General features: G+C 28.8%; 4 protein-coding genes and 1 pseudogene across 5 annotated transcripts, besides 2 other annotated features; 3 read left to right on the top strand and 2 right to left on the bottom strand.

Annotated features, from left to right (window-relative positions):
- Window positions 1–715: 715 nt before the first annotated feature.
- Window positions 716–1,232: a mobile genetic element.
- Window positions 1,233–2,654: 1,422 nt separating this feature from the next.
- Window positions 2,655–3,717, top strand: TVAGG3_0933180 (DNA/RNA polymerase superfamily; the record flags this gene model as incomplete). Its single annotated transcript, XM_051252687.1, has 1 exon — window positions 2,655–3,717. A coding segment is annotated over one exon (1,063 nt), but the record flags the coding sequence as incomplete, so codon positions are not given.
- A 914-nt stretch (window positions 3,718–4,631) lies between these two features.
- Window positions 4,632–5,390, top strand: TVAGG3_0933170 (uncharacterized protein; the record flags this gene model as incomplete). The annotated part of the gene is made up of 1 exon (XM_051252686.1): window positions 4,632–5,390. One exon carries the CDS (start codon window positions 4,632–4,634, stop codon window positions 5,388–5,390), a length of 759 nt encoding a protein of 252 aa, XP_051078260.1.
- An 838-nt stretch (window positions 5,391–6,228) lies between these two features.
- Window positions 6,229–11,856: part of a mobile genetic element that runs on past the window's edge.
- Window positions 6,535–6,966, top strand: TVAGG3_0933160 (uncharacterized protein; the record flags this gene model as incomplete). Its single annotated transcript, XM_051252685.1, has 1 exon — window positions 6,535–6,966. The coding sequence occupies one exon, from the start codon at window positions 6,535–6,537 to the stop codon at window positions 6,964–6,966; it is 432 nt and encodes a 143-aa protein (XP_051078259.1).
- TVAGG3_0933150 (keratin-associated protein family) lies at window positions 7,665–8,054 on the bottom strand (the record flags this gene model as incomplete). The annotated part of the gene is made up of 1 exon (XM_051252684.1): window positions 7,665–8,054. One exon carries the CDS (start codon window positions 8,052–8,054, stop codon window positions 7,665–7,667), a length of 390 nt encoding a protein of 129 aa, XP_051078258.1.
- On the bottom strand, window positions 8,876–9,820 carry TVAGG3_0933140 (annotated as a pseudogene). Its single transcript has one exon. A coding segment is annotated over exon 1 (945 nt).

The raw sequence follows: 11,856 nt of genomic DNA, 5'->3' as shown, positions 1-11,856 counted from the left end.
TCTAGTTTTTGGTGCTTTTCTATGATAACCAAATTGATTTGGTTATCATAGAAAAGAGACCATTATAATGCTTAAAATTAATTATGTTTAGGGCCGGTTTATTGGGATAAGGAAGTTTATAATACGTGAACACTTGTTTCCTCATCGAAAAGTCATAACGCATAAAGTCGATGTTTCCTGAGTACAAAAAGTGACATATGACGCTTAACTCTTTATTCCAGATAATGACCATATTTATGGGATTAAAAAGTTTAGGAAGCTTCTCCCCATTATATCTATAGATTAATTTGTAATACAATTTTAATATTTAAAAATATGAAACCGAAGTAGTATATGCATGCGGGTTGTGTGACTTTTTTTGTTACATCTATATATAGATGAAGGTATGTTTTCACATCTTCTATACATAGATGATATAAAATTTTTTCTTACGTTTTTTAAGTCATGAATTCGTAAGAAAGCGCGACATTATTAAATAAACGCATTAAAAAATTAACATTAATTTTAAAATAATTTATTTTTTATCTTTTATAAAAGAAGCTATATATAGATGATGTCAGATATTCCGCGATTAATTAAACATTGTTTAAATCCTGAATGGAATCAATGGAGTCATAATCAAAGACCTCATAAACGAGTAAAAGAAATTAGATCTTCTATACATAGATGATATAAAATTTTTTCTTACGTTTTTGAATAAATCAAGATTTAAAAAATTTTTAAAATGTAAGATTCACTACCATAATGAAATGGAAAAATAAACTTTAAAAATTCATGTCTTACATTTTTGAATAATTTATTTTTTAATTCGTAAGAAATGAGTGTCAAAACTAACGACGTGAAAACATTAGGATTCACAAACGAGGAAATAAAGGATATATTAGATGAGATGTGTTATGAAGTTAGTAAATATTATTTAAGAAATTGTCAAAAATTTGCCGAGTTATTAAATGATTTAGATTATGATGGAAAAATGAATAAAGATGATGTTATAAATTTCATATATCCCACATCTGAAGAAGAAAAACCTAAAGAACCTGATGTTTTCCCTGAATATTATGAAGAACGGATTAAAGATGATGAATACAATGAAATTGAAAAACTGGAAAAAATAAGAGATGAAATAGATGAAAAAATTAAGGAATTAAGAGAAGTTGAAAATGAAGTAGAGGGTTTAATGAATATCCCAGCTTCAGAATCAGCAGTTCAGAAATCTCATGAAGAAAGATATAAAAATTATGTCTCAGAATCAACACAAAATTTATTAGATGGCGAAATAGATGAAACACTTTCAGAAGAAGGTACTAAATTTATTCGTAAACATAAGTTACAATTTATTGATAATGAAAAATACCCCTGTATCCTTCTTTCACCACCTTTAGATTCCGAAAAATTCAAAAAAGCTCTTAAAAACGTGACATATGCAACTAATACGATTAAGAAAGAAGATCATGATATTTACACAAATTATTATTTAAATAAATGCACAGGTGTTGATAAAGTTTTTGATTTATTAGATAAAATATCAAAAGAAACCATTGGAACATATAAAATTTTATGTGATTGTGGTTTCATTGTTGAAGATACTAATAATGTTTCATATGAAAGAACAGCACCGAAGGAAGATGAAGTGGAAAGGTCTATACCATTCGTTATTAAGAATATAAAAGATATGAAAACGTATAAGCATTATATTTATTCATTTATTTCAGAAAAAATGGAAGCAACCCATAAAACATCTTCTCATCATTTTATAGCTATTCATACATTCCTTTTCAAAGTTGTGAAATTAAATAAGACAGGAATTAGATTTAATGTATCAGGGTACGCATTCTTGAGTAAATTAAAATGTATTCGTCACGTCGCAGATGATAAAAATTTATGTGTTCTTAATTCATTTTACGGACTTTAAAAAATAAACTTTATTTTTTATTCTTTCATAAATGAACAAAAACGGAACCGCTAAAATGAATGATAATCAAATTAGAGCAGAAGGTAGAAGGTTATTTAAACGCTTCTATAACATTCCTGATGGTGTTAATCCTAAAACTCGTAGAAGCTATTTAAATGAAGCAATAGATGCATATGAGGGGTTTGACATTTCATCAGAAAGTGAGAGATTAGCGAGAATGTTAAATGTTAATATTGATTTCTATTATTGTGATCCTCAACCAGAAGACGTGGACATAAATAAGGTAGACTTTCCATTAGTGGAATCAATAATGATAGATCCAGAATTTGAAACAATAAATATTTTATTAACACAGAGTCCATGTGGAAAACTTCACGCTGACAGAATAACAGACATTGAAGCACTCACCGGCTATAAAGTTTGTCCATATTGTAAAGAAGAAGTTTATTCTATCCGTGATGATCCAGAAAGGAAAAACCAAAGAAGATTTTTAAAGCATTGTGAGAAATGTAAAGAAAATAATGGAAGATTAATTCAAGACGTTCAATTGCAAAAGACCCAGCAACCATATGCACCACATATTACGAAACAGAAGATATATCAGTGGTTATTAGCTCACAATTTGTAGGAATATTATCAACCAACAAGATATTATATTACTTTTGACTTCGAAACATTAGAGACTAAAGAAGAATTACAACTTTCTGAGTGTGCAACTTTGAACGCTTACTTAAAACCATTCATGGTATCATCAACGGTTAAATTAAATGATAAAACATATACGAGGAATTTTTGCTTAACTTCGAGTGATTCTTTTATTTCTGATTGGATTGAGTTTTTATTTTCAACCTGTTCATTAGTTGTTGAATCAAATATTGAACAATATGAAGAATTAATGAAGTCTCATACATTAAATGAAAAACAGAAGGAAGCATTTAAAGAACTTCTAGATGAGGAATTCAATAAAGTGAATATCATAGGTTTTAATTCGGGAAAGTTTGATTTAAATTTAATTCTTCGTGATTTAAACACTGCAAAATGGAAAATAAAATCAATGCTGGGTTCTTCTTCTCAATTTAAGCAAATCATTGTAAAGAAAACAAACGTTCCATATGAATTGAGATTTATTGACATCAGAAATTATATCGCGGGTGGAACATTAGACCAATTCACTCAAGATTTCGGAAACAATAAATCACGTGTTAAATCCTTTTTCCCTTATCAATTCATCACGTGGGAAAATTACGAAGAAGAATTATATAAAGAGGAACCATTCACTCAAGATTCATTTTATTCAGCATTAACTCAAGAAACTATATCAGATAGTGATTATCAAATATATCTCAATGATGCTAAAAACTTTAAGAATAGATTAGAATATTTTATTCATTATTGCAATAAAGATGTTGAAATTATGATTGACCCAATTGATAAAATTATTGAAGAAACATTTGTTTATAAAATTGACATGCTTCATAATCTTTCTTTATCATCGAATGCTTCAATGATTCGTTACGCTTTAGCATATAAAGACCTTAATCCTAATGAAAAATATCCCGAGGAAGAGATAGAATCAAGTTTTGAATTAACGAAAAAGTATTGGAAATATAAAATTGAATCATATAAGAAACAAGATGAAAAAGCAGAAAGAGATACTAAAAATAATGTTTCAATGGATGATTTTCAATACTATCACGATTTAATCCTTTCATCTAAATGCAAAATGTGTGGTAAAGCGTTTACATATGCAAATAAACCAACATTGGATAGAATCGATAATGAAAAACCACATACCAAAGAAAATTGTCAGTTAATGTGTTGTTATTGCAATGTCGTGAAATCAAATAAAGATGAAGATGTTCAACGTTTAAGAATCAATTTAAGAAATTATGCATTAAAAAATAATTTACCAATGACTTTAGATTCGGTTGAAGCTTATCACATTCTCCGTAATGGAATTACTGGTGGTCTATCAAATGTTCAACATCGTGTTAATCTTAAAGGAATCACGCACATTAATAAACTTTCATATAATCCAGAAACTAAAACTGTATCAAATGAGGACACCACCAACATTATGACTCATTTCGTTGGAGTTGACTTTAATTCATTATATCCTTCATCATTTTCATCTAATCCTCATGATTTCATTCAATATACTGACCATAAAATGTATATGCCGGGAAGATTGAATGGTGTTATCATTTGTGATACAGCAACAAAGAAAGCAAAAGCATTGGGAATAATTAAGAAGAAAAATACTTTATTCGTGGCTGAAGTAAAGGGTCACATTGATGAAAAATACATTAATGATTACATAAACTTTTTACCGATAATAAGAAACTTAGATATTATCACAGATGAAAAAACAATTGGCAGTTTTATGTATAATTACATGAAATCAAACAATCTACCAGTTGACCAGAAACAGAGAAAATTAACTCAGTTAGCATCAACACACAACCAATATCAACCATTTTCTTCTTATTATCTTTGGTATCTAATAGACAGATTTCATTTTATCATCGATGATATTCAATCAATTTTAACATTTACGAAAAACACTTGTTTTAATGAATTTGCGAACAAATTTATGAACGAAAGACAAAAGGCTGAATTAGAAGGAAATAAAGGAAAAAGTTTATTTTGCAAGATTTCACTTAATGGATCATATGGTTACGATGCAATGAATACACAAAATTACGCAAAGACTAAAATAATGAATGCACAGAAGTCACGCGTTGCATGTATGTCAAATAAGTTTAAAAACATAAGAGAAATAGGTGAAGATACATATCAAGTGATGCTTAAAGATAGATTTTATAGATGTGATACATGTTTACAAGAGGCATTCTTCACTTTAGAGAATGCTAAATACTGGTATTTGGTTTTCATTTATGATTTTATGTATAAATGCATGAATGTTAATCGTTTTCATTTCATTGAAGGTGATACCGATTCATCTTATTGGGCAATCGCTGGTGATCCAAATCTTCCTAACACTCAAGCATTTCAAGCAATTGTTACCGATAAACAATTTTATGATAAAAACATTTTCAAATTCGCACCTTTTGATTTCTTCTGTTTTGATGAGAAATTTAAACCTAAATTAAAGAATAAAGCTGAAGAAAAAGCACATGAGAAGAAGTTATTGGGTTTAGCAATTGAGAAACAAGGTGATAACATGGTTGCTTTATGTCCTAAGTGTTATACATCATTCAATGGTTCAATTGATGGAAGTGATTTTAAAAAGATTGCACAAAAAATGAAAGGTGTTAGTTTACGACAAAATAAACAATTAACACCTAAAAATTATTTGGATATAATAAATGATAAAGTGATATTTGATGGTCAGAATATTAATTTACAACTTAAAAACGGGTCAATGACTCGCTTAACAATCGGTAAGACTGCATTAACAGGAGCACACACTAAGGCTGTATGTTGTGAAAATGGATGTTGTATGCCATTTATTTAATAAAATATCACAGAAGAGACAAAGAGGTGGGCACCCTTAAAACATTAATTTTATTTTTATATAAATGGATAACGTACATTTAAAAATTTTAATTGATGATTTAGTATTTAATCAAAATTTTCTTAATTATTATGATTTAAAAGCATATCTCCAAAAATATAATAATAATATAACGGGTGATGATATGGAATATTATTATCCATATTATAAAAATGAAATTTTGAAATATCATAATAAAATAATTTCTAAAATTAAAGACAAAATTAAAAATAATGAATATATAAAGGGAAAAACTAAATCACAGCTTAAACAGTTGAAAGATTTCAAAAATAAAGTATTAACAGAAGAAGATATTGATGAATTATATAATTTATATAATCCTGAGCCACAAAAACCAAAACAAAAGGAACAAAACACCCAGGTCCTTCAGACCATAAATGATGCACAAGCTTTAATTTATGATTCATTAGTTAAACCATATTCAGCCCGACTTTTAAATGAAGATCAACTTTTGGAATTCATCCTTCAACATAAACTCGAAGCGGGAAAGTATATCAAACCTTTATATACAGCATATTTAAAACAAATGAATAAAATACATCCAGAATTAATGAAGGGAGGATTGAATTCCAAAATCAAAGCAGATAAAATTAAACCACTTACAACACCAAAACCTCCAACAGTAGTACCTCCTCCTCCTTCAGTTAATCCTTCATCATTCACTTTATTATATCCATTTCAAACATTAAAGAAGCAAAAAGATTTTAAAAAGGATTTCAAGATATTAAATAAACCAATTGACCCGAAAATTCAACCATTAAAGGAAAAATTTAGTCGACCTTCATTTGCTCCATATCCATATTCATACGAAATCGATCATCTGGAATATTCAAAAGGAAACGTTACTTATTTATTTGCCATTAACATTAACACTAGATATTTATATTGCATTCCGGTGAAAGGGAAAACAGAACAGGAAACAAGAAGAGCTATTCAATACTTACTAGATCATGAAAGAGTAGATAATATCAGGGGTGATGGTGATAAAGGATTTCAGGCAGCTATGACTCATTATTTCCCACAAATTAATTTTTACTTTTCATCCTCTCCATATACGTTTCATAATAAAATAGTTGATGCGGTAATGAGAACTCTTAGAGATGCGTTAGGGGTTAACGGTCAGATATACTGGGATGGAAATCATGACTCCATCATACAGCAGTTAGTATATTATTACAATAATACATGGCATAGAACTATAAACATGAAACCAGTGGAAATGAAAAATGATATTTCAAAAGAATGGGAATATATTAGAAAGCAAATGGAAAAGTTAAATGATGTTAAACGTGAACAAATTAATTCGGGGCTCATGAATTTTAAACAAGGAAATAAAGTTTTAATTCATCTCGATTATGGAAAAACTGATAAATCAATGACAAAAAGAAGACGAAGATTTGACACAATAGCTGAATTTGTTAGATATATTAACGGCAATGCATTAGTTGAAGTTGACAATAAATTAATAGAAATTCCGATTTATTTTATTACCCCATTATATTTAAATAATATTTAATTTTTTTTATTTCGTAAGAAATGAGTGACAACAAAGCAGTCAAGAGTCCAGACAATGAATAAAAAGAAACTAAACAGAATTAAATCAAAAATATGCTATTACAAAAAGAAGTCGCAGTCGCAAATGCGGTGGGGTTGAAAACAATAAAGAAATAATCGAAAAATTAGAAACTTACCGTTCAATCATTAAACTGAGTGAAGCAAAAATAAAAGAATTTAATAGAATAAAATAAATTGGTTGGAAGAGATGAATTTAATAAAGATGAATTTTTAAACTCTATCCAAATTTAATTTTATTCCTCTTCGACAACGTCTCTCTTTCCATCATTACTGCATAACCACATTTTCTCAGTTTTAGTGGTTTGTTATTTTTAGCAAGTTCTCGCATCATTTTTATCGTTTCCTCCCTTGTTATGATTCGTGGTAAATTTTGAGCTTGTGGGGTATTCATTTATGATAAAAATAAAATTTATCTCTTAAAATTTATGCCGTTTCTAAAGTTTGTGACAACATGACATTTTGACAACAGTCCCGGAAATGATTTGTCATGACTTCATCGTAATGAGTGTAAATGACCCAAAAATAATGTTTTCATTAACATAAACATTAACGTAAACATTAACGTAAACATTTATTTCTGTAGTTCATCCATTACTTCATTACCTAATTAATTACAGACATAAAATATATTTAGTTCATTCAATAAACACGGTACCATGTGAATACAGTCATAAATGGTGGCATGTAATCTTTACCCAAGCCTGTTGGATTTGTTGTGAAAGTGTGTGAATGATTTCCTCCTGGTTCAGTTGGTCGAAAAATCTTTTTTGCCGAATGGTTATAATCTGGAGATAAAACGTCATTGCCAGCATAATATTCTGAGTTGTATAATGGATGGTCTCTTAATGAGTGGCTATGGTCGCCAGAAAAGTTTGTAGTTCCTGTATGAGTGTGCGGTGGAAGGTTTGCTTCTTTAATTTTCTTCGAACCACCTGTTTGCTTTGAAGAGTTTGCACAGTATAAGAATTTGTCTACAATCTGCTTCCACATACCAAAGCCTAAAACATTTGCGGGATTTGTTGAATTCATTGACGTATATATAGAACCAATGGGGTAAATCATCTCAAGAATTGTATTTAATCCATTATGAATATTGAATTTATTATTAATATTGAACTGGGTGAGTATTTAAAACTGGTCTTGTTATCAATATTAACGTATTATTTTTGAAAATGCTTTCTAACAATCTTGAAATTTTTGTGATTTTAGACCAGTTTCTTCCATCACTACTGATATTTACTAAATCACCACACATCCTAAAGCAATGAATACCCATCAATAGATAAAATAAAATTTGTAAATCTATAATTTTGAGTAAGTTTTGGAGTGAATGAATAAACAATTCCCAATTTGTTAAATCCTGTGATAATAATATGTCTGTTATAACTTAACAGGATATGAATAGACCATTTCACTGAAACGAGAACATAAACATTTGATCCATAACATAAAGCTTCAATGTCTCCTCATCAGCTTGAAAAATTTGTTCAAATATGACCTTGTGGTATGAAGATGATCTAATAAATTTTATCATTTTGAGGATAAAATACATGCTGTTAATGTAATACCACTTACTTGTAATAATCAATTTTCAATCTGATGACATCATACTAAACATATTAATTTATATCCATCCTCACTAATGAAAATTTGATTGACTTCATAAATTAGTACCCATTTATTATTAACACATCTAATAGGATTATTTGGATATTTAAATTTAGCATCTTAGATTTACAATTACATTTGAACATTGATCAATCGAATGAATAACAAGGCGCAAAATCATCTCCAACTGTTATCATTCCCATAAATTACCGTTATTATATTTAACATATAAAATTCTGGATTAATGATTGGCTTTTCGTGTATCAGGATTCCAAACAGATGGAGTAAATGATTCATAGTTTTTTAAAATCTTTTGTTTTAAAATAATAAAGCACTCCACATATAAAATAAATACATGGTCACTCACATCGAAACATATCCATTCAAAAAGACTATATCAAAGGTTTTATCTGATGATTTCATAAAATTTAAAATGGTGTGAGTAAAATAGACCTCTGATTGTTTTATTTCTTCATTAACAAATGATATATTAGCTTTCTTTGCTAACTCACTATCCACATATTCATTATCTGCTTTCTTCTCTAACTCATCGTTAACATATTCCTTATCCGCTTTAAGGTCTAAACATCCTGAAACCCATCCTGTATCAGCTTTAGTTTTTTAAAATCTTTGATGTCCATTATCATGATCCATTCCAACCATTTCTTTAATTTCATTATCTTTTTCATCAACATATTCCTTTTTTCACCTTCTTCATTAATTCACTTACCACATATTCCTTATCTGCTTTCTTCTCTAACTCACTAACCACATATTCCTTATCTGCCTTCTTCATATACTCACTAGCCAATATTCCTTATCTGCTTTCTTCATTATGTCATTTAGGAAACCTTTTAATGAATTCCTCATTTAAATTAATCTTCAATCTTCAAAACTTTGGAAATGCATTTAATGCACTAATATTCTTTTCTTCTAGTGGAATTGATGTTATATCATCGTTATACCTTTAATTTTTAGAATTCATAATAAAATTTCTTTTATATTTGATATCACTGCACACCACCTTTGCAAACGAAATTCGAAATGGTCATTTTTCAATACTATCTCCAAATCTCCATATTTCAACCTTTGCGTTTTGTTCTGCCGTCTTTGAATTATATGCATATGTGGCGTATGTAATGGTTTGAAGGGCCTTAAGTTGTTGTGGTTGCTTGTTGTTTAATCATTTATTCATGATTAAAAATAAATATTTAATCCGTTATCTCCTCTCACCTATTTATTTTCTATTTGAAATTGCCATAATATTTCATTCCTGAATTCTAAATCACAATCAAATAGGTCAGTTATTCTAAATTTAATATTGTGATAAATCTTTTGAATGAAGAATAAATGAATTCCCGGATAATTGAACGGATTGATAAAGAAAATGTGTTTAGTTGATGGATAAAATGTTTTGTATTGAATGGGTAAGAGTTAGGGTCTAATGTTTGATGTGAAATCTCATTGGGGTATTAACTTTATCAAATTTGATTAAAATGAAATTGGAACCAGTGTCAGAATACAAAACATCCCCAACATCTTTTTCAAAATTTAATATCCCCAACAATGAACGAAGATGGGAAGTACAAAATTTTAACAGTTAGCGGAAATTTAATAAGGTTATTTATTCATCAATGTTCAAAAAGTTTATCGGGTTTGATTTAAAATTTTCTCATACCCTACGATAAATGCATTAATTTAAATAACTTAAAATCATGTTAATAACCCATTTCGTTATCACATTCTTTATATACATATCATACGTTTTTCAAGGTCATCTTTAATAAAATGATCATATAATCTGAAGGTCTAAAGAATGGGATTAAATTACCACTCACAGAAACGAGAGTAACATTATAAATTCCGCTAACTGTTAAATTTAATTCACACGCTATTATTCGAAATAATTATTGATAAATTGACATTTTTTATTACGATTAAAAAATATGGTAAAGCGTTTATTTTCCAGTGGATAATAAAACTAGAATAAGATACCTCAAGAATTTCAAATTCAACGAATAAGAAAATTCATTCTGTTATAAATTTTAAGTGTTTTTCAGAAAATATGAGTCAATGTCATATTCATCATCGGGTTATATTTCCACTTCATTCAAATTTAGTTCAATCAAACCCATATAATGACCATTTTCTAAGATTTTCACAGATGGTATTAAAAATGTAATTGATAGATTAAAATATGAACCAGATTGACATATCGAATTTTTGGAATTTTGGTTTAAATATCCCGATGGAAAAAGGTTGAACGTTAAAGATAAATGATATCTATAACACAAAAACAATTACAATGACCGATGCCCAGATAGTTTGGGGAACAAAAAAGAAATAACACAAACGGATAGAAACTGGTGAAAGGTCCATTATTATTGATTATGATTCAAAGGCATTACGTATTCATAATGTTAATTGCTTGAATATTATGGGCCTTAACAAAGAATTTTTCAAGTGATATTATTTATATTCATCATACTATTTGTATTAATATCATTATATGTTAAATGAAAGTTCAGTTGTTTGTTCCGTTCTTTATATCTTAATTGCTTGCTAATCCATCATCCTTATAGGATTTATTTTTGCACTGTTCCCAGCCAGCATGAAACCTCATCAATCTATGAAAAATTGAATCTTAACGTCTGCGAATCTTGAACATCACAAGAATGGCGATATGTGAATTAATGAATTCATATAGGTAAATAATTAAACCGGCGATTGATCATTAAAATTTATTATTGAATTCATAATTAATCAGTTTCTATTATCACGGTAAATTTCATTAAATTTCAGAATTAATGTTATTTTATTGCGCATTTGCGACATGGAATCTGTCAGCATTCCTGGGTTCTCGATGTTTGATGAAGAGGTGGGGGTATGTTGGATATGTGGAGGATTTCAACGGGTTTCTTTACCGGGTTCAGATAAAATGATTGGGTCCTTCCATCTTCTTTATGTTTGCTCCTACCTCTTTCTTTGGTAAGTCACGGTTTAATTTCGGGGGCAACATTCAACTTTTAACCTTTGGAATGTAATTCCGTCGGATTTATCATCATTACAGTTTAACCAACCGTAATCTCCTGCTTTTTGCGTTGTTGTGTTCCTTGAACTTGTGCAAACGTCTTCTCTTTACTAATTGAATAAAAAAGAAAAATATATTTAAAGTTTATTTAGTTGTTAGGAATATCCAAGAGGCCGGCAGGCACTCCGTGCG

This window comes from Trichomonas vaginalis, chromosome I (genome assembly GCF_026262505.1).
Source record: "Trichomonas vaginalis G3 chromosome I, whole genome shotgun sequence".
Classification (NCBI taxonomy): Eukaryota; Parabasalia; order Trichomonadida; family Trichomonadidae; genus Trichomonas; species Trichomonas vaginalis.
The sequence above is the reverse complement of the archived record's forward strand: the minus strand, read 5'-3'. Positions and strand labels throughout refer to the sequence as shown.